The sequence below is a fragment of the Mirounga angustirostris genome, unplaced genomic scaffold, assembly GCF_029215605.1.
Source record: "Mirounga angustirostris isolate CCGP_5_RB_7025 unplaced genomic scaffold, mMirAng1.0.hap1 SCAF_3, whole genome shotgun sequence".
Lineage (NCBI taxonomy): Eukaryota > Metazoa > Chordata > Mammalia > Carnivora > Phocidae > Mirounga > Mirounga angustirostris.
Window position 1 is genome coordinate 33,482,066 of NW_026991711.1, and position 25,360 is coordinate 33,507,425.

The window sequence follows — 25,360 nt, forward strand, 5'->3', positions numbered from 1 at the left end:
TTTTTAATGTTAGTGATATTTCTGCTATATTACATGAACCACTTGCTAACGAAAGCACTCACAGATGGTGTTTAAGGAATTACAAATGTTGTAAACTTTGAAGGTTTAGGTGATAGGTATTTAATTTTAGATTCTCAATAAATGTTTTAATTGTTCTATAGTTATTAAACAGAGGATAATGCATGATTAGATAGAGAAAACATATATTCAATAAATACCGGATACAAAGTAACAGAGCAAAGAAGATACAAACACTGACTCAATCTTACTCAGGCACCAATTCATTAACAAAAGGAAATAAAAAAGAAAGCTTTTTTAAGAAAAAAAAAAAGGCAAAAAAAAAAAAAAGGCAAGATGAGGGAGGGAGGAAGGAAGGGAAGGAGAGAGAGGAGAAAACTTAATAGCCCCATGGAGTATTTCATAGTACATTCCTGAAAATGATGTCAATGGGAATATATACAGGTATAAATAAACCCCATTACTTTGAAGACAATGTTTATAAGATGATTAAAATGACTCATATTTCCATTGTATTTATTTTTTTAATTCTTTTTTTATTTTTTATTTTTAAAGATTTTATTTATTTATTTGAGAGAGAGAGAATGAGAGAAAGAGCACATGAGAGGGAGGAGGGTCAGAGGGAGGAGCAGACTCCCTGTCGAGCAGGGAGCCCGATGCGGGACTCGATCCAGGGACTCCAGAATCATGACCTGAGCAGAAGGCAGTCACTTAACCAACTGAGCCACCCAGGCGCCCTATTTTTTTAATTCTTTAAAGATTTTTTAGTTTAATTTTTTTTTCGAGAGAGGCGCGAGCACAAGGGAAGGAGGGGCAGAGGGAGAAGCAGACTCCCCACTGAGCAGGGAGCCTGATGTGGGGCTCCATCGCAGGACCCTGGGATCATGACCTGAGCCGAAGGCGGACACATTTCCATTGTATTTAAACGATATAGGTAAGAAATGAGGTACACTCTTCTTCCTTTTTTTTTTTTTTTTAAGTAGGCTCCACACCAAGAGTGGAGCCTGACAGGGCGCTTGAGTGCACAATTCTGAGATGGAGACCTGAGCAGAGATCATGAGTCTAATACTTAAGCAACTGAGTGCCATCTAGGCACCCTACACTCTTCTTTTTTAAGAAGGTTGTTGGACCATTAGAAGTCTCATGACACAAAATCACTTTACAATAGGAACATCGGAAATAAATGAAATATCCCTTGTGTAGCCAGTATGGGGAGTGGAGGTCTTGTGGCCCATAAGAATAAAGCAGTCCTCTTCCAGTGAAACTATAAAATCACCAGGCACTGGATTAGAGCAGATATGCAAATTCTGCTGGAAGGCAGGTTCACGGGTTCACAGGCTCCCAGAACAGGACTAGAATGTAAAAGGATGTGAGAAATTAGCCCAGCTAAGACGATGTAGTAATGGCAGTGATGGGGTCAGGACTGGCAATCCGAGACCTATAAAATAATCTGTATGTCAATGCCCATCCTAGTATTGTGGAGGGCAGTGGTTTGGAAAGATTTTTTTTTTTTTAAAGAACTACATTTAGGGGCGCCTGGGTGACTCAGTCGGTTAAGCATCTGCCTTCTGCTCTAGTTGTAATCCCCGGGTCCTGGGACCCAGCCCCATATCCGGGTCCCCGCTCAGGGGGACTCTGCTTCCCGCTTTTCCTCTGCCCCTCTCCCCAGTTCGTCCTCCCTCTCTCTCAGATGAATAAATAAAATCTTAAAAAAAAAAAAAAGAGCTACATTTAAAAAAAACAATGGAAAAAACAAAAAACCAACCAAACAAAAACAAAAACAAAACCCCTGAGAACTAAAGACAAAGAAACCCCTACACTTTGTGTCATGACCTGAGGTCTCTTGTAATGCATGTGTATAGCGGAAGCCTGAGATCTAAAGCACCAGGAGGAGCCCCCCGGGACGGAGGATGCAGTTTTCTAGGCAGAGAAAGCAAAGCAGCATGTGGTGAAAACCCTGAGAAATGAAAGAGCTGGGAGAGAATAAGGAACTGTGAAAAGGTCACGGAGTAACGTAGGGAGTAGCTCCAGAGGAGTTTGAAAGCACGCGGGGTGTGCACTCTTGGGGCCTCAGCAGGGGCGCTGGAATCAGTCTGGCTCGGGCCTTGCAGCCCACGAGCGCGTCTGCGCCTCTGTCGGGGTTTGATGCTGGCCCCGTGGGAGTATTCACTGCAGCCCACCGTGGAAATCTGGGTCTTACCAAATTCCGGTCTTCCCCGCTCCCCCAGAAGCCGCCTGTTAAACATTCACGAGCACACCATTCAATACCGTAATGGACACTTAAAAATGAAAAGGGTAAACTTCTCTTGTGTTTTTTCTACAATTAGAAAAAAAAAAAGTCAAGGACCTGGCCGAGGTTTTACCGTTGCACATGTTAAGTACAGGGTGACATAATAAAATTAGAATGTTTAATAAATAGTATAATAGCAAGAGTACAATACAAGTTTTTACAAATATTTAGAAGTCATGACCAACAATCCTCCCACCATCCCTGGCTTTACATGGAAGGAAACTGTAGTGATAAATTAACTGAAGGGTTTTTAATGCATTTCCCTAAAAGGGCGAAGCTGATGTTCAAGTTTTTTGATCAACTTCTAATATTTCTTCTCATTTTTGGGAGTTCATGTTTTGATTATTTGTGTGTGTGTGTGTGTGTGTGTGTGTTAAGATTTCATTTACTTATTTGACAGAGTGTGAGAGAGCACAAACGGGGAGCGGCAGGCAGAGGGAGAAGCAGACGCCCCCGCGAGCAGGGAGCCCAATGCTGGACTCGATCCCAGGATGCTGGGATCATGACCTGAGCAGAAGGCAGATGCTCAACTGGCTGCGCCACCCAAGCGCCCCCTGTTTTGATTATTTGAAGGACAGATTGCAGTTAATTTTTTTCTCTGCTCTTAATCCATTTATCCACATGAGAGGGCATTTTAGAAACTTAAAAACAGTATCTATACCTTTACTCTTTTTCTGTGCTTGAAACTACTTAATAGTTTTTATGAAGCTGTCAGCAATAAGGAATACAACTGCTACATGCTGTGGAATTGGATGATTTAAAATGTTCAGAGCTTAAAACCTTCCCCCCCTAGTAAGCGATACATAAGCATTTCCATTATTAAAAGAAAAGAAACATTTTATATTGTATCTGGGTTAAAAGGCTGGTCATTTTTATTCTATTCCACCTCATTCCATTTAGGACAATATGTTAGATTCTAAACTGCTTCATACAGTTTGGAGACTGTGTATTAGTCGCAGAATTGAATGTATTAGGTAGTGTTACGTGTTTGAACTGGAAAGTACTCAACTATAAAATAAGAAAAATAAAAAGTAAAGCGCAAAAGACAAAATAATGTATCAACATGTGCTTAAAAGAAATTTATGAAGATTTTTCTAAATTACAGATATTCTCCTTCCACATAAAGGAAGCACGACCTACTTCTAGTATAAGAACTAAAACAACTGGCTAAATTTAGGAATAGTTTTGAGATCTATAGAGTGGGGGTAATAAAATAAGTATTTTTATCCATCTATTTAGAAGCATTTACCTTAATCATGTTATGCCAACACAGCAGTCTTTTTAATTTAAATGTATTTTTATTTATTATTGAAGTATAATGACATACAATGTTCTATTAGTTTCAGGTGTATGACACAGTGATTTGACATTTCTCTATCTTACTTGATGTTCACCATCTGTCACCATATGATGTTATTACAATATTATTGACTAGATTTCCTTTGCTGTACTTTTCATCTTCATGACTTATTTCATAACTGGAAGTTTGTACCTCTTAATCCCCTTCACCTGTTTTACCCATCCCTCAACCTACCTCCTCCCTGGCAGCCACCAGTTTCTCCTCTGTATTTAAAAGTCTGTTTTTTTGTTTGTTCATTTGTTTTGTGTTTTATATTCCACATGTAAGAGACATCGTATGGTATTTGCCTTTCTCTGACTTATTTCACTTAGCCTAATAGGTCCATCCATGTTGCTGCAAATGGCAGGCTTTCATTCTTTTCTATGGCTGAATAATATTCCCTTATATATGTATATACCACATCTTTACCCATTCATCTATCAATGGACACTTGGGCTGCTTCCAAATCTTGGCTATTGTAAATAATGCTGCAATAAACATAGGGGTGTGTATACCTTTTTGAATCAGGTTTTTTTGTTTCTTTTTGGGGTGAAAACCCCATTGTGGAGTTACTGAATCAAATGGTATTTCTATTTTTTAATTAATTAATTCTTTGGTATTTCTATTTTTAATTTTTTGAGGAGCCTCTATATTGTTTTCCACAGTGGTTGCACTAATTTATATTCCCACCAAAAGTGCACGAGGGTTCCCTTTCTCTACAACCTTCCCAACACTTGCTATTTATTTTTATTATTTTTTTTACGATAGCCATTCTGACAGGTGTGAGGTGATATCTCATTGTGGTTTTGATTTGTATTTTCCTGATGATTAATGATGTTGAGCATCTTTTCATGTGTTTGTTGGCCATCTTATGTCTTTTTTTGAAAAATGTCTACTCCTCTGCCTAATTTTTAATTGGACTTTTTGTGTGTGTGTTGAGTTGTAAAAGTTTTGTTTTGTTTTTTTTAGGTAGGTTCTATGCCCAGCATGGAGCCCAACTTGGAGCTTGGACTCATGACCCTGAGATCAAGACCTAAACTGAGATCACGAGTTGTACACTTAACTGACTGAGCCATCCAGGCGCCCTGAGCTGTGTAAGTTCTTTAAACAAGAATTGGAATGTTAACCCCTTACCTGGTAGTCTTTATAGTTAAGATAATTCTCAGGGGTAACTGAGTGGCTCAGTTGGCTAAGCATCCAACTCTTCATCTCAGCTCACATCTTGATCTTGGGGTCATGATTCAAGTCCCATGTTGGGTTCCACGTTGGGTGAGGAGACTACTTACAAAAAAAAAAAAAATTAAGGTAATTCTGGGAACTTGCCTATGGTTCACCATAGTTTTCTAGTCCTAAATTGCAATTTATCTGTTATTCCAGAATAAACTCATTTTGTTGGTTTAAAAAAAAAAAAGAAAGAAAATATAATTCTGAACTTCTGTCTATGAAGGCAACAAGTGAAATACCTTTGGCAACTATTGCAAAAAAATTTTTAAATTATGATCAATATAGTCAATAACTTAAAAATTTGCCAATGATGTACAATTTTATGATTAAAATGGTCATGATTGCATTAAATGAAAAATAAAATTATTCTCTATCTCATATGAAATCAATATTTTAACATGGGTTTAGTAAAAAACAAGGCTCATCTATCTGGTTATTTAAAAATTTTGAATTAGGGGCACCTGGGTGGCTCAGTTGGTTAGGCATCTGCCTTTGGCTCAGGTCGTGATCCCGGAGTCCTGGGATTGAGTCCCACGTTGGGCTTCCTGCTCAGCGGGGAGTCTGCTCCTCCCTCTCCCTCTGCCCCTTATCCCCACCTGTGCTCTCTCTCAAATAAATACATCTCTTTAAACAAATAAAATAAATATTTTGAATTAAATTTATTGAAACATGGCACTGTGCTCTTAGCTTATACCTCAATTGCATTTTGTTCTGTTTTTCAAGTTCATGATTTATAAGTACTGTATATAAACTGCAGATTAAATTTTAAATAAAAAATCACAGTGTAAAGAGAAAGATTATTGTTCTGTGGAGAATGGTTTGGAGAGAGGCATGAGTAGATTTATGGAGTACAGTTAGAAGACTATTGACATAATTTAGGGAAGAGAATATGAGGACAAACTAAGGTGGTGACAAATTCACACACAGGAAATGAAATACAAAATATAAAATCAAAGAAGTTGAAATCTTCACAAAATCTTAAATTAGATTGGATATATCAGAGCTCATGATTTCCCCCCTCCATTTAAGAACACTTATTTCATAGCTCTGTCAATCAAAAAAGCCTACAAATAAGAAAGGCCTAGAAACATTGGACATTTCCAATGGCCAGAACGTTCTACATTTTGGATTTAGTCAATTCCTTCTTCATGGTGTCATTCAGCTTGATCTATTTCTTGTTTTGCCTGTAGACTGACGTTAGATCTGAAGACTTGATTTGATTCAGGCTACATTTTTTTCCCCAAGGATACTGCATAGGTGGTGTTTTCTACTTCACATTACATCACATCAATAGGCACGTAATTTTTGCTCACCCCACTTTTAGTGATGCTAAGGGTGATTAGAAAATTTAGGGGGTGCCTGGCTGGCTCAGACGGTAGAGAATGTGACTCTTGATCTCAGGGTTGTGAGTTCGAGCCCCATGGTGGGTGTGGAGCCTACTTAAAAAATAAAAAAAAGAAAGAAAATTTAGGTTGTTATGGCCGATAGGAAGTTCCCTATTATCCTTGTATCCCATTGCTTTAGCATTCATTGGTGTTTGATGCCTGTATCATTTATTTCATCAGGGGTTACTAAGTAGTGATTTCCTAATTGCTTTTCTTTTTTTCTAAAATTAAAAAGGGGCACCTGGGTGGCTCAGTTGTTGACCGTTTGCCTTCGGCTCAGGTCATGATCCCAGGGTCCTGGGATCAAGTCCCACATCGGGCTCCTCGCTTTGCGGGAGGCCTGCTTCTCCCTCTCCCACTCCCCCTGCTTGTGTTCCCTCTCTCGCTGTGTCTATCTCTGTCAAGTGAATAAATAAAATCTTTAAAAAAATGAAAAATAAAAATAAATAAAATTAAAAAAAATATTTATTTATTTATTTATTTAAGCGAGAGAGCAAGCTCACACGCGGGGAGGGAGAGGGCAGAGGGAGAGGAGAGAGAGAATCGTAAGTAGGCTCTACGCTCAGGTCAGTGCAGAGACCATTGTGGGGCTTGATCCCATGATGACGAGATCATGACCTGAGCCAAAACCAAGAGTCTGATGCGGAGCCAGATGCTTAACTGATTGAGCCACCCAGGTGCCCTTCTTTGTTCATTTTAGACATCTTTATTAAAGTACAATTGACATATAATAAACTGCACATTTAAAAAATGTACAATTTGGGGCACTTGGGTGGCTCGGTCAGTTAAGCGTCTGCCTTTGGCTCAGGTCATGATCCCAGCATCCTGGGATTGAGCCCTGCATCGGGCTCTCCACTCAATGGGGAATCTGCTTCTCCCTCTGTCCCTCCCCCCTGCTTGTGCTCTCTCTTGCTCTGCACATACACTTGCTCAAATAAAATCTTTAAAAAAATGTACAATTTGATAAACATTGACACATGTAAACACCCATGGAACCATTACCACAAACAGTGAACATGTCTGTCTCCTCTTTTGCACTGCCACTGTTTATTTTGCCCTTTTGTATATTTGGAAATTTTCATAACCAAAATTTTTGTAAAAAGGGGAAATATTTATGAGGCAGATCAACAAGGCTTGGTGACTGAATGCTTGGGAGTTAATAAAATAAGAGTCTAGAATGATTCCTAGGTTCATGACAGGAGTCACTGAGTAGGTGGTGGTACCATTTATTGAAAACTGAGGGACTGGAGAAGAAACTTGAACTCATTTTTGTACATGTCAAGTTTGAGGTCACAGTAGGACATCCAAGTAGAGATGTCAAGTAAGCAGGTGTTAAATTAAAAGGAACAGTTTGGCCTAGAGGTAAAAATTTGGGAATATTGGCACATAGTAACTAAAGCCAGGGAGTAGCAATTATCAAGACATTAAGTACAGAATAGGTAAAAGATTTAAGGGGAAGAAGAAACTCTGAAAAATTCTCATGTTTTAAGATCAGCTAGAAGAGGAGGAAGGAGGAAAATGATGACTATACAGTACAGCAGAAGCCAAGGAGGAACCGGGAGAGAATCCTCCATCTGCCCTGATCCTAGGGTCATAGTCTGTAGTTTTACTGTTTGTTCAAAATACGTGATTTATACAACAGTAAGTGGGGGTATACTCTTGAAAGATGTCACCTTCAATACATTAATAAAATTAAGTTTCTGAGCCTATAGAGCTGAGGTGTGGACTATGGACTCTTGTAAATCAACCAAAGTAAATGATACCTAGTGAGGACTCTTTGATAGCTAACTGGCTGGCTTTGTTGGGTGACCTCCAAGCCTCAGGAAATCTTTCTTTGAAGCATTTATAGTACTTATTACTTTCTAAAATAAGTGAGATTAAACTATATTTTTTCTCCCACCCTCCCTTTTCTTTTTGCATATTCTTAGCCTCTCAAGATTTTAGAGTAAAAGGGCATCTGGCTCATTAATAGCTTCAACCTTCTCTAAGTGTGGGAATCTTGCTTTAAGCTTTCTGACGGGTGATTATCCAACCACCGCCGGTGCAAGATAGTGAATTTGGAGTACTCTGGGTCACTGTGATAGTTCTTTTTAGAAATTCTTATATCGAGGTTGATAAGAATAAACCTCTCCTCTGGTGATTGAGACATCATAGAGTTCTTTTTCAAAGCCCCTTGAGAAAAGGATGAGGACAAACAATTCAAAGTTTAAATGCCTTATACATTTTAGGTTTTTCATACTTGTTGAATGAATGCGTGAATTAATGCATAGAGCATTCAGCTGGTTCTGAAAAGTTGACTATATACTATTAACTTAGTAAGGACTGTTAGAAGAACATGGAATTCTTTCATGTCAGAATCCTTTATCACTGCAACATTATTATCTTTAGGAATAGATCTTATATCCATGAATTTTTCTTGAATGAAAATCCAACTATGCTAAGTCCTATATATATGTATATTCCCCTCCTCCCCCAAGAAAGCTGATAAATCAAGATTTTTCCCCCTCCTTTCCATCTCACTGGGGCGGGGGGTGGGGATAGAGGCAGTAGAGTATACTGGAAAGAGCATGGCCATTAGAATTAGTCTTGGTTCAGATCCACCTCTACTATTTATTATGTGTCTGATCTTGGGCCATTAAGTTACTCTGAGTCTCAGTTTCTTCATTTTAAAAATGAAGATAATGCTTACTTGGCAAAGTTACTGTGAAGATTAAGTAAATTAAGGAGTAGAAAGCATGTAACACAGCAACTGGCTGACAGAATGAGCTTGATAATGGTAGCTATTACTCTTACATTTGGACATTTCATAAAACATTTAGCAAGAAAAAAAAGAATTTTATGTTAATTTTGTTTTTATTTATTTTTTAGCAAGAAAATGCCAAAGCCAGGAAAGGATATGATAAAGTTAGGAAGCAAGGAGATTCACGACAGCCAAGAGGTGGAAGCGACCCAGATATCCATCAAGGGATGAGTGGATAAGCAAAATGTGGTATACACATACAATGGAATATTTTTCAGTCTTAAATAAGATGGAAATTTTGACATATGCTACAACATGGATGAACCTTGAGGACATTATGCTAAGTGTAATAAGCCAGTCACCAAAAGGCAAATACTATATGATTCCACTTATATGAAATCTAAAGTAGTCAAATTCATAGAAATAGAAAGAAGTATTTCCAGGGAGGGGAAAAAGAGGAAAAGAGAAGCTGTTTAATGAGTGTAGTTTCAGATTTGAAAGATGAAAAAGTCTGGAGATTTGCTGCACAATTATGTGAATGAATATACTCAATACTACTGAACTGCACACTTAAAAATGGGTAAGCCAGTAAATTTTATGTTATGTGTTTTTTACAATAAAAAAAGGAGTGGTAAGGAGAAAAAAAAGTGAAAAAGTAAAGGTCTGGAAATTTGGAGAAAAGGCAAGGGTTGTAGTGACATTAAGAAATGAGCTACAATAGATTCCATGATACTAAAACAAGCCCCACCTCTAATTTTTAAGACATTAATAAAATAAAAATTTATACCACCATGTCTCATCTATGCCCAAATTCATCAAGTAAACATCTACTGCTTAAACTCAAGGCACAGTGCTAGATACTAAGGACCAACAAAAGCGTTAAGAAACAATTCTTGCCTTCAAGGAAATGGACAAGTATAAACAATTATTATAAAATATGGTAAACAGAGTTGAAGAGATATAAAGTACAGAGAACTTAATACAGATTATTATGGTAGGACAGATAAGGCTTTCTGGAAGGCGTGACATCTGAATTAGAAACCCACAAAGGTCTTCCAAGAGGCTTTCATATCACAATCTATCAGGAGATTAAGGGTCGGGTGAAAGAGGCAACAGGGATTAAGAGGTACAAACTTCCAGTTATAAAATAAATAAGTCCCTGGGATGTAATGTACAACTAGGGAATATAGTCAATAATGCTGTATTAACTTCGTATGGTGACAGAGGGTAACTAGACCTATTGTGGTGGTCATTTCATAATGTATAAAAACATCAACTCACTATGTTGTACACCTGAAACTGTTATAGTATGTCAAATATAATTCAATAAAAAACCAATCTAACTCTGAGATTTATTAATAGATATTATGGTAAGAAATGATAGTAGCAACTTTTTTTTTTAAGTAATTACATCTAGAAATGAAAGGAAGAGGGGAAAAAAAATTAAGGATTTGGAGCGAGGAAGACTTCCTCAATTTCTTCATCACTGTAGTTTCTATTTCTTAAATGAGCTCCTAATTTTCCTACTTCTGTGCCCTTGTCCACACCATTACTTTAACCTGGATAATCAATCAGTATTCCTTTATATTATAATATCATATAATAATGAACTGACTAAAGTAAATCATAAAATGCTTTTAGATTTATAATTAGAATTGAAAATAAGACATTTTCTTCTATCATTTTAGAAGGAAACAAATTATGTCTACGAGTTAATTTAGTTTTAATGAATTATACAGGCATGCTGGATTTAAAATGCATGCCTAGGGGCGCCTGGGTGGCTCAGTCATTAAGTGTCTGCCTTCGGCTCAGGTCATGATCCCAGGGTCCTAGGATCGAGCCCCGCATCGGGCTCCCTGCTCAGCGGGGAGCCTGCTTCTCCCTCTCCCACTCCCCCTGCTTGTGTTCCCTCTCTCTCACTGTGTCTCTGTCAAATAAATAAAATCTTTTTTAAAAAAATAAAATGCATGCCTAAGAAAGGTCATATTCACAAACCTTTGTTGCAGAAAGTCATATGTTAGAAGATATTTAGCTAAATGGAACAAGGAGGGGGAATGGAATTAGGGTCTTCAGGCCAATGACAGATTTACAAGTATATATTACTATCAAAGGCTTTTTCTGTTCTCTCACTCAACTAATAGTTCTGTACTATTGTGATTTTCAAAGAACACATTGAGCAGATAGTATTCTTGTTTCATATCTACAAGGATAATCATTGATATCACTGGTTCTTCATTAGGATGCAGGGGGTGATTTTGCTACCCCAGGGGACAGGAGACATTTCTAGGTTATCACAACTGGGGGGGTGCTACTGTCATCTAGTGGTGGAGGCCAGAGATGCTTGTAAACATCCTGCAATGCAAAGGGCTGCCCCCCACTCCCACCTGGAACAAAGAAATTACCCAGCCACTATGTTCAATAGTGGTTGAGAAAACCTGATATATAAAAGTATATTTCTTTTCCTTTTCTTTTTTTTTTTTTTAAAGATTTTATTTATTTGACAGAGAGAGCACAAGCAGAGGGAGAGAGAGGGAGAAGCAGGTTCCCTGCTGAGCAAGGAGCCTGATGTGGGACTCTATCCCAGGACCCTGGGATCATGACCTGGGCCGAAGGCAGCCGCTTAACTGACTGAGCCACCCAGGTGTCCCTCTTTTTCTTTTCTTACTCTATTTCCCTCCTTCCCCCTCTTCTTTAAGTTTTATCTCTTGAATGAGAAATGGAATGTATTTTATGTTAAGAAAAAGAGAAAATGCTTTTTTTCCTGACTAGAAATTTGGTCCATCCTGCATCTGAATCAGCGTTGTTTTCACCAATGTAATGAGAAACTTTCCACGAAATTTTTACTTGACCAATAAAATAACAGATTTTGTCCTAGATTTTACTGATTAATGATCATCTGAAGTATAAGGAAAAACAGAGTCCAAAGAAACAATCACAGGGGTGCCTGGGTGGCTCAGTCGTTAAGCATCTGCCTTCGGCTCAGGTCATGATCCCAGGGTCCTGGGATCGAGACCCGCATCGGGCTCCCTGCTCTGCGGGAAGCCTGCTTCTCCCTCTCCCACTCCCCCCTGCTTGTGTTCTCTCTCTCGCTGTCTCTCTCTCTCTGTGAAATAAATAAATAAAATAAAATCTTTAAAAGAAAAGAAACAATCAGCAATTCATATCCACCTATTTATGTGATATCTGACCACCATTACTGGGCATTTGTAGTGTCTTCTACTAGATTTCACAAATGATTCTGAATTTTAAAAAATGTACAGTGTCTTGGTATTTCTGTTATGACTTTTAAACCTAGTCTTTATATAATTAGAAAATACACTCACCAATATGACAATATTTAGCCAAATATTTATAAGCCACATACTTTAAAAATGCATTGAGAATTATGAAACCTCTAAAATTTAAATCAGAAGAGTATATATTTATTTTGTAACAAAACAGATAAAACCAAATACAAAGCATACTATTGTTTGCACTTCATATATGTTGATTATCATGCTGAAATCTGTTAATTTAACATTCAGTTAAAGTAAACTTTAGTCATTTAAAAAAATGCCAAGTACATGATTATGACAAACTTTTTGTTCATCAGAGAAAGAACTTCGGGAGTAAATAATGATAGAGCAAATCCGTCCAAAACACTAGGTCTTCATCTTTTCTTTCTTAGACCACTCTGGTGCTTCTTTTTTGGTCTGTTAAAAAAAAGAGAAATAAGAAAAAAAAAAAACCCCACAAAAATCAAGTAAAATGCTTATAAGGAAAATAAGAGAGGCAGTTCAGAGAAATAAGTACCTATATAATATTGGGGCTTTGTATGTAAAATTACAGTAAACAATTGCTTTTCTTAATTCAGAAAGATACTTAAGGGCAAAGGTTCTCTCTTTTGTCAGAAATAATCTCCCACCTGGTATGTCTGTAGAAAAAATATACATTTGTGTTTTCTGGCTCAAAGCCTGTATTTAACATATCGTACATAGGTAAGTATTTATGAATTGATTTTATTTCAAAGAGAATTATAAAAAAAAAATCAAAGACGTGGATCTTTTCATTTGTATTATCTGTCTATATATGGATATTTATTCATGCAATGGATATTTACTAAAAATTTACTAGATCCAAATCACTGTACTTTGAGCTTCTGAATTGCTAAGTATTTGCCAGAGAACTTCTTAGCTTTACTGCTCAATCATTTCAATCTAAAAAGAGCCTTGCTGTACAGAGTAGTAACAAAAAAGAGGGGAGGTGGACTGTTACAGAAGAAAGCACTCAGAACTTCTTACAGAAGGCACTGATTCCTATCAAAACATCCTATTTTATACGATATATTACAATAAATATGCAGTTTACTTCTTTCCCACTTAGATCTGCTTCAAACTATGAAGGACCATAGTTCTAAATATATGTATGTATGTGTAGGCATATAGATAAGTATGACAGCTTGTAATTTTATCTTTTTTATATTGTTTTATAGTTGATAGTTGATGTACAAACTGCAGGAAGTGACTTCAATGATCAGCTCCTCTTAACCTTATTCATGCTTTGGCCAACTCCAATTACCACTAACTAAGCTGGGAGACTCTCCTCCACTCCCGAATCTTTACACTATGGCTCTAACTTGAGCTATAGATTCTTTCACAGGATGGTCTCCATGGGTGACTGAAATTCAGTATGTCAAATGAACTCTCCCAATCCTCCATAGTCTCTGTCTCGGTGAATAGTATCACACTTTATTCAGTAATCTAAACCAGAAATATTTCATTCTTCTTCATCCTAGATTTCTTCTTTTCACTTACTACATTCATTCTAAGCAGTCTAAAACTTAGCTTTTATTGAAATATCTTCTTAACTCATTCTGTTCCTATCTTGACCCCATTGGGCCTTCATTGTTTCTGGCTTGATTCCTGCAAGAGCTTCCTAATTCTGATCTGGCTCTCTCTTCAATTAATCATCCACAATTCTTCCAAGCTTATCTTTCTAAAGTGAAAATCTGTATTAAAACACTTCAGTATTTCCTTCTTATAAAGAAAGTTCAAAGTCCTTAGTATTTAAGGTAAAAGAAAGGCTCCTGGCTGGCTCAGTCGGTAGAGCATGCAACTCTTGACCTCAGGGTGGAGCCTACTTAAAAAAAAAAAAAAAAAAAAAAAGATGGGGCGCCTAGGTGGCTCAGTCGGTTAAGCGTCTGCCTTCGGCTCAGGTCATGATCCCAGGGTCCTGGGATCGAGTCCCGCATCGAGCTCCCTGCTCAGCGGGGAGTCTGCTTCTCCCTCTGACCCTCCCCCCTCTCATGCTCTCTCTATCTCATTCTCTCTCTCAAATAAATAAATAAAATCTTTAAAAAAAAAAAATTAAACTGTGGCTCCTGGACAAAAAAAATCTTAAAGTAGCTTCTACAGACCTTCAAGCTTATAGTCAAGGGCAGAGAATTTGTACATCTGTGTTTTCTCATTGAACTGATACAAAAAATATTACTGCTCTGTGTACCTGGGAAGAAGATAAATAAAACTTTCGATATTAAAAAGGAATCTTAAGATCCAAAAAGGACAGTACAAGAATTTCAGTAGCAGACAATTCTTCCTGACTCCTTTTATCTGTGTTTGGTCCACTGCAGACCACCTCCCGCCTCCCCTCCCCACCAATACATTCTTTATCAGATGTGTTAATGAGGTAGATTTGCCACAATCAAGTGTGCCTCTTTCCAGGGATTAGCTGCTTTTCCACTGCATAAATTGACTTTTGAGATACTTGATCTCTCATAGGTTCCATTACATTGAAACCCTTTTTATATGTATATATGGCATATAGCTCTAATTTTTATGTGCTGGTTTAGGTTAATTGTATTTGTGATTTTATAAAGAAACAGTATGAATTAGTGAAGACTTTGGATTATTAGTTGAGGGTTAACAAACCTTAAGTAAACTGTACTCCAGATTTAGGGAAGAGCTCAGAGGGCTGTGGCAGAAACAAATGACAGGATTAACTGGAAACCTACCAGGACTAATCTACCATGTTACAATGTGATTCTGGAGATAAATAACTGATAAGATAGGTACTTTTGTGTCATCGACAAGCAGTCAACTAAAACATTAATATATTACTTGGGGATTCTAACACACTGAGAAAGTATTTTAAAATGAGAAAGAATGATGATAATACAGATATCATAAACCTGGTGGATTATTCCTGGAATCTAGAAAAAAAGCTAGAAATTAAGAATCTATTTGTGTTCAAACACCAGAAAAGTGCCACTTCTCTAAAGAAAAGAAAGATGCTGTCTAGTAGATATAACTTTGTTTTCCAAAAAAAGATATAAGCTGGGAATCACAGAAATAAATATTTAAAGAGTCTTCATAGGCAGGGCCCAACCTAAGCGAGTCTAGGTCAGCTGACCTGGCTTTCCTACCAACTAAATGAGAGACTGTCCTGTATCATTCGACCTTCACTGCCCTACTTCCATGCTCACAAAGAAATTCCTTATTTCTAAATTAGCTTACCAGATAAAGTACATCAGGAAGAAGCTGCAATTAGAACTCATGATGCTAGAAACTGAAAAGTTATTTTTTTTGAAATGTAAATGTGCATAGCTACATATCTTGAAGTCTGAGCATACTTTGGTGAGATAAATCTAGATTCATCATCAAAAAAAGTGAGTCCAGAGTCTCAGTACAAATGTCACAGGAAGCATTATAGGTATGATGAGCTGTTGATCCCCTCAGCCTCCAGAGATGGCTGGGGTCCCTTCAATCCACCAGCAAAGTTCATTTAACCTGGAGTGCCACACAAACGTGTGGTTATGTCTTGAGAAAGGTTGGGAGGCACAGAGTTAGCACACAACCCTGTAGTAAGGCTACCCCAGAGTGGCATCCTGTGTCACTTGTCTTAATACATCCAGTTGTATTCATTATATTACCATAATACAAATAACTGCTAAATTCATTTGTGATGAGTGATGAGAAAAACTGTTTTTATAACCTATCTACTTAGAAAAAATAATTTTTTAAAAAGATTTTATTTATTTATTTGAGAGAGAGAGAGAATGAGAGACAGAGAACACGAGAGGGAAGAGGGCAGAGGGGGAAGCAGACCCCCTGCTGAACAGGGAGCCCGATGTGGGACTCGATCCCGGGACTCCGGGATCATGACCTGAGCCGAAGGCAGTCGCTTAACCAACTGAGCCACCCAGGCGCCCAGAAAAAATAATTTTTAAATTGTGGTAAAATACACATGACATAAAATTTGCCACCATTATCGTTTTTAAGTGTACAGGTCAGTGGCATTAAGTATATTGACATTGTTGTCCGACCATCATCACCATCCATCCACAACACCCTTTTCCTCGTGTGTAACTGAAATTCTGTCCTCGTTGAACAGTAGCTCCCCATGCCCCCAGTTCCTAGCAGCCACTGGTCCATTTTCTCCTTCTATGAATCTGACTACTCTAGGTATATCCCCATCTACCTTTTTTTTTTTTTAAAGACTTATTTATTTATTTATTTATTTATTTATTTGACAGAGAGAGAGAGAGAGAGAGAGAGAGAGAGACAGCTAGAGAGGGAACACAAGCAGGGTGGGCAGGAGAGGAGAAGCAGGCTTCCCATGGAGCAGGGAGCCAGATGTGGGACTAGATCCCAGGATCCTGGGACCATGACCTGAGCCGAAGGCAGACACTTAACGACTGAGCCACCCAGGAGCCCCTATCCCATCTACTTTTATTTCCCCTTTTGTCCTAAGGAAAGTGTTAATGGGTCATGAGGTGATTGAAGTCAGGGATAAGAATGTAGTAAGAAAGGAATAAAGTCCTGGGGCGCCTGGGTGGCTCAGTTCGTTAAGCATCCACCTTCGGCTCAGGTCACAATCTCAGGGTCCTGGGATCGAGTCCTGAGTTGGCCTCCTTGCTCAGTGGGGAGTCTGCTTCTCCCTCTCCTTCTGCCTGCCGCTCCCCCTGCGTATGCTCTCTCTGTCTCTGTCAAATAAATAAATAAAATCTTAAAAAAAAGAAAGAAATAAAGTCTAGATATAAAAAATACATATTAGAATCCTATTACTGAATAATGGAAAGAAGCACAAATCAGAAAATAATTTGTGAATATTGTACTTTTTCTGCCTTTGAAATTTCTCACTCTCTAACCTCATTTTCACCTGTCAAAATCTTAGACATTCTTCAAGGCCCGAATCTCAAATACTTTCTTTCTGCAGGAGCACATCAACATCATAGTATCTATTCTTTCTTTAAATTTCCATAGCACTTAGCATTTTCTTATTTTACTTTAAAAGTAGTCCACCCAATTTCATCTGTATCAAAATGATCAAATATTCTATAATGTTTAGCAAGGGTTCCTGCATGTAGTCAGGACAAACCTGTTGAACTAAATTGTACTTACTTGAACATTTTTTGTCTTCCAGATGACCACATGTAGCCTTCTAAATCACTTCTACAGAGTCATGTGGTCATATAGTCATTTACATTACATAAATGTAATTTACCCATCCAACAGATGCTAGCCATTGAGATAACCAATCTAAGTTAAGGTCTGAACCCTCCCATAAACTCACTGTCATCTGGAAACTTCATACACAAAGTACTGGTGCTACTATTTTGTGATGTTCCCTGCCCTCCCTGGAGCCTAAGGTTTTTATTGTTTCAATGCTGACAATCTGCTTGGAGAAAAGACTAAGAGCAGGATTGCTAACATCTGCATTTTTTTTTTTAAGATTTTATTTATTTATTTGACAGAGGGAGACACAGCGAGAGAGGGGACACAAGCGGGGGCAGAGGGAGAGGGAGAACTGGACTCCCCACTGAGCAGGGAGCCCCGATGTGGGGCTCGATCCCAGGACCCTGGGACCATGACCTGAGCCGAAGGCAGACGCTTAACGACTGCGCCACCCAGGCGCCCAACATCTGCATTTTTATTGAGAAAATAGTGACAATGATATGAATCCTGAGTAAAAATGCTGGTTTGGAAAAGGATGGTAGCAGAACACTAGCAAAAGTTAGTCCCATGCTGCTCTGGAAGGAAAAAGGAAAGTTGCTCCAAAGAGGATTAGAACAGCTCCAATTTTTTTCTAGAAAGGAGCAAGGTAAGGCTAGAGAAAAGGGCTAGCACAGCTTAAAAGCTACCTTGAGAGAGAAAGCAGGTGATTAGCGGGAATGAACTGGGTGATTATGAATGAAAGGGACTGAGTTGGTGCTGCCCGTTGTAGAAGTAGCACTAACCATAGTCTTGGGCACTAACCACAGCAATGGGAGTTGCTGCTTTTCACTGTCCCTGTCCTTTTAGCGTTAACACTTAAGTATCCCATCCAGTAGAGTTTTAACAGCTAAGAAGGTAAGTAAATCAGGACGGCACCTAACCATATCTTTTTTAAGTCCTCAATTCCAAATATTTATTGAGCATCAAATTGTTCCTGAGCTGTGCAAGGCAATGGAAACACAGCTCCTATACTTACAGCACTTCCATTCCATGGCTCAATCTAGTCTTTGTTTTGGGCATTCAATGCCTGAAAAACAACTCTGCCCTATCTGTGATTTTAATGGCCAGAACTTGAGAAAGCTGTCTATCAAATGCACCTTTTGGGGTTCTCTTCATATATAAATAATCACATGGGTACTGCAAAAGGCTCATATGAATATAAAAGCATATAAAGACAAGTATCTCAAGCTCTTCTACATCACAGCTCTACCTCTACCCTACTGCCCCATTGACAGTTTTGTTTTCCTCATCTTTTCAATGCATATATGAACACACATCCATCCATCTATTCAGCATTAAATTTAATATCAGGGAAAAATATCAATAGCAAATAATTTCAGCCAAAGGATCTGGAAGCAAATTAGAAATGTTTCCATTTTAGTTATAAAACTGTAAGATTGGGGCACCTGGGTGGCTCAGTCATTGGGTGTCTGCCTTCGGCTCAGGTCATGATCCCAGGGTCCTGGGATCGAGCCCCACATTGGGCTCCCTGCTTGCAAAAGGCCTGCTTCTCCCTCTCCCACTGCCCCCCTGCTTGTGTTCCTGCTCTCACTATCTCTCTCTGTCAAATAAATAAATAAAATCTTAAAAAAAAAACCAAACTAAGATTATAAAATAACTAGCTCTTATTTTCAAATACGTACATCATAAATTCCTTTTTAACAAGATTAGATGAGATGTAAGAAAAATGTTGCTATGGAAAATTGAAAATATTCAAAATAGTAACTATAAAAATTATAATGCCTGAAAAGAATAATAGCATATTAGTATAAAAGATGTCTAGACCTCATTTCATATGATCCCCCCTCATTTTATAGATTAGAACCAGCTCAGAGTGTTTAAATGACTCCCTCCAGGTTACCCAGTCAATTCACATTAACAATTTTGCATTAGCACACAGTATTGATTTGACTGGTTTCCAGTATTAGCTCTCACTTTTCAGTAGGGTATAGCTGAGCTCAGGCCTCTTTTTTTTTTTTTTTTTAAAGTAGGCTCCACACCCAACATGGGGCTTGAACTCATGGCCCTGAGATTAAGAGCTATATGCTCTACTGATTGAACCAGCCAGGCGCTCCTGAGCTCATACCTCTTTTGAAAAATTTTCCCTTATTATAAAAGAAATTAAGTTTATTATAGGAAAAAAACCTCAGAAAACACACATAGGCAAAAAGAAGGAAATAAAGACCACCCAATTAATACTTTATATTTTGAATCTTCCTAATTTTATTCTCACTGAATAACCTTATTTTGAGGTACTGGAGAAATTTTACTGTTAATTATATACTGGTTGTAGTCAGGATATCAGAATCAGGTTATCAGCCAAAGTCAGAAATGCAGGAGGTCGGGGTCAGAAGGAATAGTTCACTGCTTGGAACAGAGAAGGGTCAGAAAGGCAGATCAGAGGGTGTGACAGGCTTTAAGTAACTGGCTGTATCTTGTGGTTTTCATCTGACCTTACTTATCCCATCAACATCTATGTATTAGATTTTAATATAATAGACATATCATATTGTCTGCCATCCTCTTAGCCCACTTTCTGAGCCATGGTCCTTTGGAATAAATAGCTCTAGGCAGCTTATTTGGTACCATGCGATTCCTGCTCACTAGTAAGAGCGGCCATTCAGTAGCCTGGCTAATAACCTTACCAAGACTTGCCAAAAAGGCGTATCACCCAACAAAAATACGCTGCGCCAATTAGATTCTTGTTTTTGGAAAATACACAGAGAACTAGGTTATAAGAGAGTAGATGTGGGAAGGAAGTATGTCTCAAGACAAGAGGCCAAGAGCAAGTTAATGAGGAAGTGGAAACTATGAGTAAGCAGAAACTGGGAGAGAAACAAAGAGAAGCTGGTGTACCACCAGAGGAAAAGATCCCGGGACACAGCTGCGGAAATCCGGAAATCCGTATAGCTGCCTTGTTTCCTGGCTGGTCAATCTAGGCTTCCTGTTTTCTCTCTCCTGTCAGCTCAGTCTCCATTACCACCACATGGATCCTTACAGTAATTACCCCTTATTCCATCTAAATTGTAACTCTGTCATTTTTTAAAAAAGGATGTTGAACCATGTAATCACTAAGCAATCTCTCATATCACATTGATCTCGAGCAGCATTATCTGAATGTATAATGAAGTAGCTTAGATCAGAAGCTCCCATACTTGACCAATTATTATAATCATCTTGGAAGTTTTAAAAAACTAAGATTCTGGGGATTCACTAAATCAGAGTATCACAGAGAAAATCTGTCTGGTTTTGAGTGTCTGTTCAGATGGTAAAAATCACATTTCTTCTGGGAAATTAAAGCAAGGATGGGAAACCATGTTAAAGTGTAATATTTAATAATGTTACTATTTTGATTGTGTTGCCTTTTTATTTTTATTCTTGTTAAAACATTTTCAGTATTTTCTCTTTTAATCCAAATTTTTCTAATTTTTTGTTTTTTGAATGATTACATGTACATTTCTACCTAAAGATGCATTTTAGTTTATGTTAATATGATTAGTTTTGACCTTTATGAAGAACCTCTTAGAGCAAAATATACTAATTTCAAAAAGAGGGGGAAGGAGTTATTTTGCATGTCTTTTTATTCTTAGGTAAATTAAAAATTTGTATGTTATATGAAATGTCCCGCTGATTCCCCTATGAGTCCTGAAGACTGGAGGAGGTAAATGCTAGATTAAGGCTCATTTCTGGGCAAGTCCAATATGTTAACTAAAAACCAACTATCAGTTGTAAGGTAGGTAATACATACATTCAGAAAAGGGATTAATAATAGATCTCTCAAGGCCTTTTAATAAAACTGAAAATTAGTTTAAAACCAATAGGAATAAGAAGTAAGAAACTTAAATATACTTATGAAAATCAGAGATATTAAAATTCTAAGTTAATATTGGTTGTACTTACAAAGAGTGTTGGCTTGGGTATAAATATATTGTCTTCATGTTCTCTAGGCACATTTAAAGTCTTTGATTTATGATTCTCTGTCATATTTTTTGCATCTGTTTTAGTAAGAAGTAACTGGTCCTCAGAGTGCTTACTACGCATATTGGTGACAATCTGTTTAATTGCTGCCAATTCCTGTTGATAGATGAAAACAGAAGATAATGGCAAGTGTGATTTTAGCAAGCAGACTAAAAATGATGGATGGTAAAACATTTATTTTTATTCTTGAAGTAGAAGAAACATTTGAAGCAATCACTATATGAATGAGGAGAGCTATGAAACTAACAACATGTCAATGTACAATGCTGCACATAATTATCGATTCATACCATTAGTATTTTTAGGATGGTAAGTGATAAATTTATCATTCCATGCTCTAGTGGGCCCCTGATTTTTCTGCATATTGGGATCGCCTGTGGCACTTCAAAAACTACTGATGTCTGTGTCCCACCCGCAGAGACTGTGAGTAACTGGGAAGGAGATGGCCCTGGCTTTGGAATTTTCTAAAGATCTCCAAGTGATTCTAACTGACAAACCTCGGACCCACTGGCGGAGCTACTTTCCGCCGAAGGTTTTCTACACCTGTTTGTTGAGTAGACGATTTAGGCACTTAATTTTTTCTCTTCCTCCTCTTCAATTATCCCATTTCCTTTTGAAGTTTTATAAGAAGATGGTAGGGAAAAAGAGTCCAAAACTCTTTTCCTTGCCTACTAATCACCAGTTCAAACCTTAAGTTTAATACAACTTCGGGATTTCTTCAATCATGTCATTCCCCATTCTTTTACAAATGAAAACTGGAGTTGGCTTTAGCAGTTGCTGTTTGAACTAAGAATTAATTATGCTGAACTTGTTAAAGAGCTCAGATCACAATTTTCAGTCATTCCCCTTCTCAGTCTATTTTGTCTTTTATTTCTCCCCACAGTCAAACTGTTAGCATCTAACACTACTTAGTGGATATTTATGATTAATTACTAAATTCATTCAATCAAATACAAGCATGTGGAGAGAGGACAGATTAAACTCTCCTTTACCTTATTATCTGTAGAATAGTGGTGGGCTATGTTGGAAGTCATTTTTTCCCTATTATTTTATTTCATTTTCATGCCAAGACACCAAAGTTATGGTGACAGAGAGCTGTTCTGCTCCCTTCTACTAATCTGTTTATAGACATCAGCTCTGGGTCAGAGCAAGTTCCTACAGGCCTTTCTTTTTTTTTTTTTCCCCTGGCTGTCATTAGTTCTATTTAGAACCATCTAGCTTGAGTGGGTATTTTAAAACAGAGCTGTTGAGTTCAAGCCACCAAATCTTAGGGCCAATAGAGGAGCTGGATGAAATGGTGCCAGAATCCTTTTTCTCCTTTCTGAAGTCCTGGGGTTGGCTTGGCGGATGCACATGAGAATGTGTGCACCTTCAGACACTGCCAATCTGATATAATATCATTTGAGCCTTTTGAGGGATCTTTCTGCTTTCAAGATTATGTTATGTCATTTATATGCTCTCCATAGTGAAGTACATAATCACTGATTTGATTTTAAACATGTCTGGTATTACGGTAGATTTTAGCTCCTCTTCTATTTACCACTATAAGGAGAAGGGGAAGGGGAGATGATGGGCTCTCAGGCTATTGAAAGAAAACTTTCTCTCTGAAAGAACCTATGTTTACTTGCCTCTAACTTTTGTATCTTGGCATGAAGATAAAATAATAGGGAAAAATAACCTTTAACACAACCTACTACTAATCTACAGATTAGTAAGGTAAAGGGGATCATATTTGTTGGGGAAGGGGACAGGTGGGGCAATGAGGATGAGGAGGGAGAAGAGGAAGGAGGTGCAGGTACATTAGGCAGAGGGCTTTGGCGCCTAAGTGCTGGGGAGGAGGCCGTCATTTGTTTCTCTTTGCCTTCCTTCTGCTGCTGGTAGAGGAGCAGTTACAGGAAACAGCTCATTCCTGACGCTGGTCAGGAGACAGAAGGGAAATTCATAGGTCTTTGCTTCATCCAGACTAGGATCACCTCAATTTAGGGTGTTGGCACAGTCTACTTTCATTCTTCTGGCTGCATTAGACAATGTTAGCATGGTTTCTGAAATGCAGGTAAAGAACACTGTACAAGTAACACAGTTCTATAAAATTCCCACTACAAAAATACAGCTACAGTGGATACCAAGAGAACATGTAGAAAAGTTTTGTTCAGTTTTATTATGTTGGGTTACATAAATGATCCATCCCTTTTATACCAATGGTAAATTTGGGGAATGAAAATTCCACTTTAACATCAAATAGTATCCACAATACCATCATGTACTGAACACACAGAAAGCCAAGCACATGTACTGGAAATATTTTAGCATTAGGTTAGAAGTCAAAGACACATCTATTCCTGACTCTGTTACTCACTATGTAAACTTAGGCAATCTACTCTGGTTCAATGAGCTTCAGTTTCCTAATTGATAAAATGTATGCTTGTGTTACCTTTTTGGCTATTCGCCAGTCTGATAAGTGAGTATGTTTATTTTGCATTTCTTCTATTGAGAGGTTGAGCGGCTTTTCATATATTTAAGGGTATTTGATATTCTTGGCCCATTTTTCTCCTGGGCGATTGGTCATTTTCTTACACATGTCAAGAAGCTCTTTATATGTTAGAGATTTTAGCCCTTTGTAATATGAGTGGGGGCCCCCCTCTTTATCTTTTATCTATGTTTATGCATTTTTTTTGTGTGTGTGGCTATGCCAAACTTTCGGATTCTCATGTAGCTGAATATGTCAATCTCTAATTTTACAGCCTTCTCTGTGTTTTCTTCTTCCATTTTCCTCAAGTTACTTTTATGCTTTCTTTTTCTTTTCCTTTTCAAACGTTTAGACCTCTGATCTGTTTGAAGTTTATCCTGGATTATGGTGAAGGGTGTGGATTCGACATCTTTCCCCCAAAGCTATTCTGTGATAACATTATGTACTCACCCATTTCAGATGCTTATCTTTATCATACACTAAACTTCCATAAGTAGATGATTTATTCCTGGACTTTTAAATTCTATTCCAATAGTCTGTCAGTTCATACACCCATGTCACACTGTTATAATGTTTAATGATTTGGATATATTTTTGGCTCTATTCTTAGAGATAGGGGTGGACTTATGTTAAATTAAGAGAAAAACTTAGAAGAACTGACTTTTATGATATTGAGTCTTTCTATCCATGACAATATTTTAATAGATCTTTCACCAACATTTTTGGCATAAACTGTCATGCTCTTATTGGTATTATTATTATAAATAGAATGGCTGTAATTATGAGATCTCAATTCTCAGACTGACAAAACAAAAATAAATAAACCAACATTAACATATATGAGCTAGAAAACTTACTCGTCACTACAAAACAGAATCGTTTGGTAAGATGAAGTCACCTTGAGATCTTCTGGTTTGTTCCTGATCTGGTTTGGTTCTTACCATGTTCTTGTCTGGCTCTTGATTATTGGCTCATTTCTCCTATTTAAGATTCTGCTCTTATTGTTTGGACTTGACTTTTGCATTTCATTTCCCTAGCTTTTGATTCTGCTTTTCTCTGGTCTTAAACCATCCTTTTCTGATTGGTCAGTAGGGTTATTTGTACTTATATTTAATGACTTACAAATACTGTTCACTGCAGAGCAGAGAGTGTGATTAGAAGCACAAGAAAGGAACCTCTGATGTTCAAAGGAGAATGTTTCAAGCATCATGTTCATTTGAATTCTTTTTCTTACATCACATCTATTGCTCAAAATCATGCCATTTACTTGGGTTCCTATTTGTACTCTGACTTTCTAAAAGAGATTTCCCTCCTCCTTAGAGTTCCTGCCTTTTATTATTTTTTTTTCTCATTGATGGAAACACTATATGCCTTTTCCCATATTACCTAAGATTATCTAGCTTCTTAATCATGCTATTTATTAGCTGGGTTCAATTTTGTAGACTGCT

At 37.7% G+C, this 25,360-nt stretch overlaps 1 protein-coding gene across 3 annotated transcripts in view; it reads right to left on the minus strand.

Moving 5' to 3' along the window:
* Nucleotides 1-12,396: 12,396 nt before the first annotated feature.
* PIBF1 (progesterone immunomodulatory binding factor 1) overlaps nt 12,397-25,360 on the minus strand; it is a 212,115-nt gene continuing 199,151 nt past the window's right edge. The window contains exons 15-16 of one of the 3 annotated variants that reach the window (XM_064586007.1): nt 21,368-21,541; nt 12,397-12,688 (exon numbers count right to left, since the gene is read on the minus strand). In XM_064586007.1, coding sequence (XP_064442077.1) covers nt 12,638-12,688; nt 21,368-21,541 — 225 coding nt within the window. In that variant the 3' untranslated portion in view covers nt 12,397-12,637. The remainder of the gene's footprint in view (nt 12,689-21,367; nt 21,542-25,360) is intronic. The other 2 variants (XM_045869564.3, XM_064586008.1) reach the window with 2 other exon arrangements.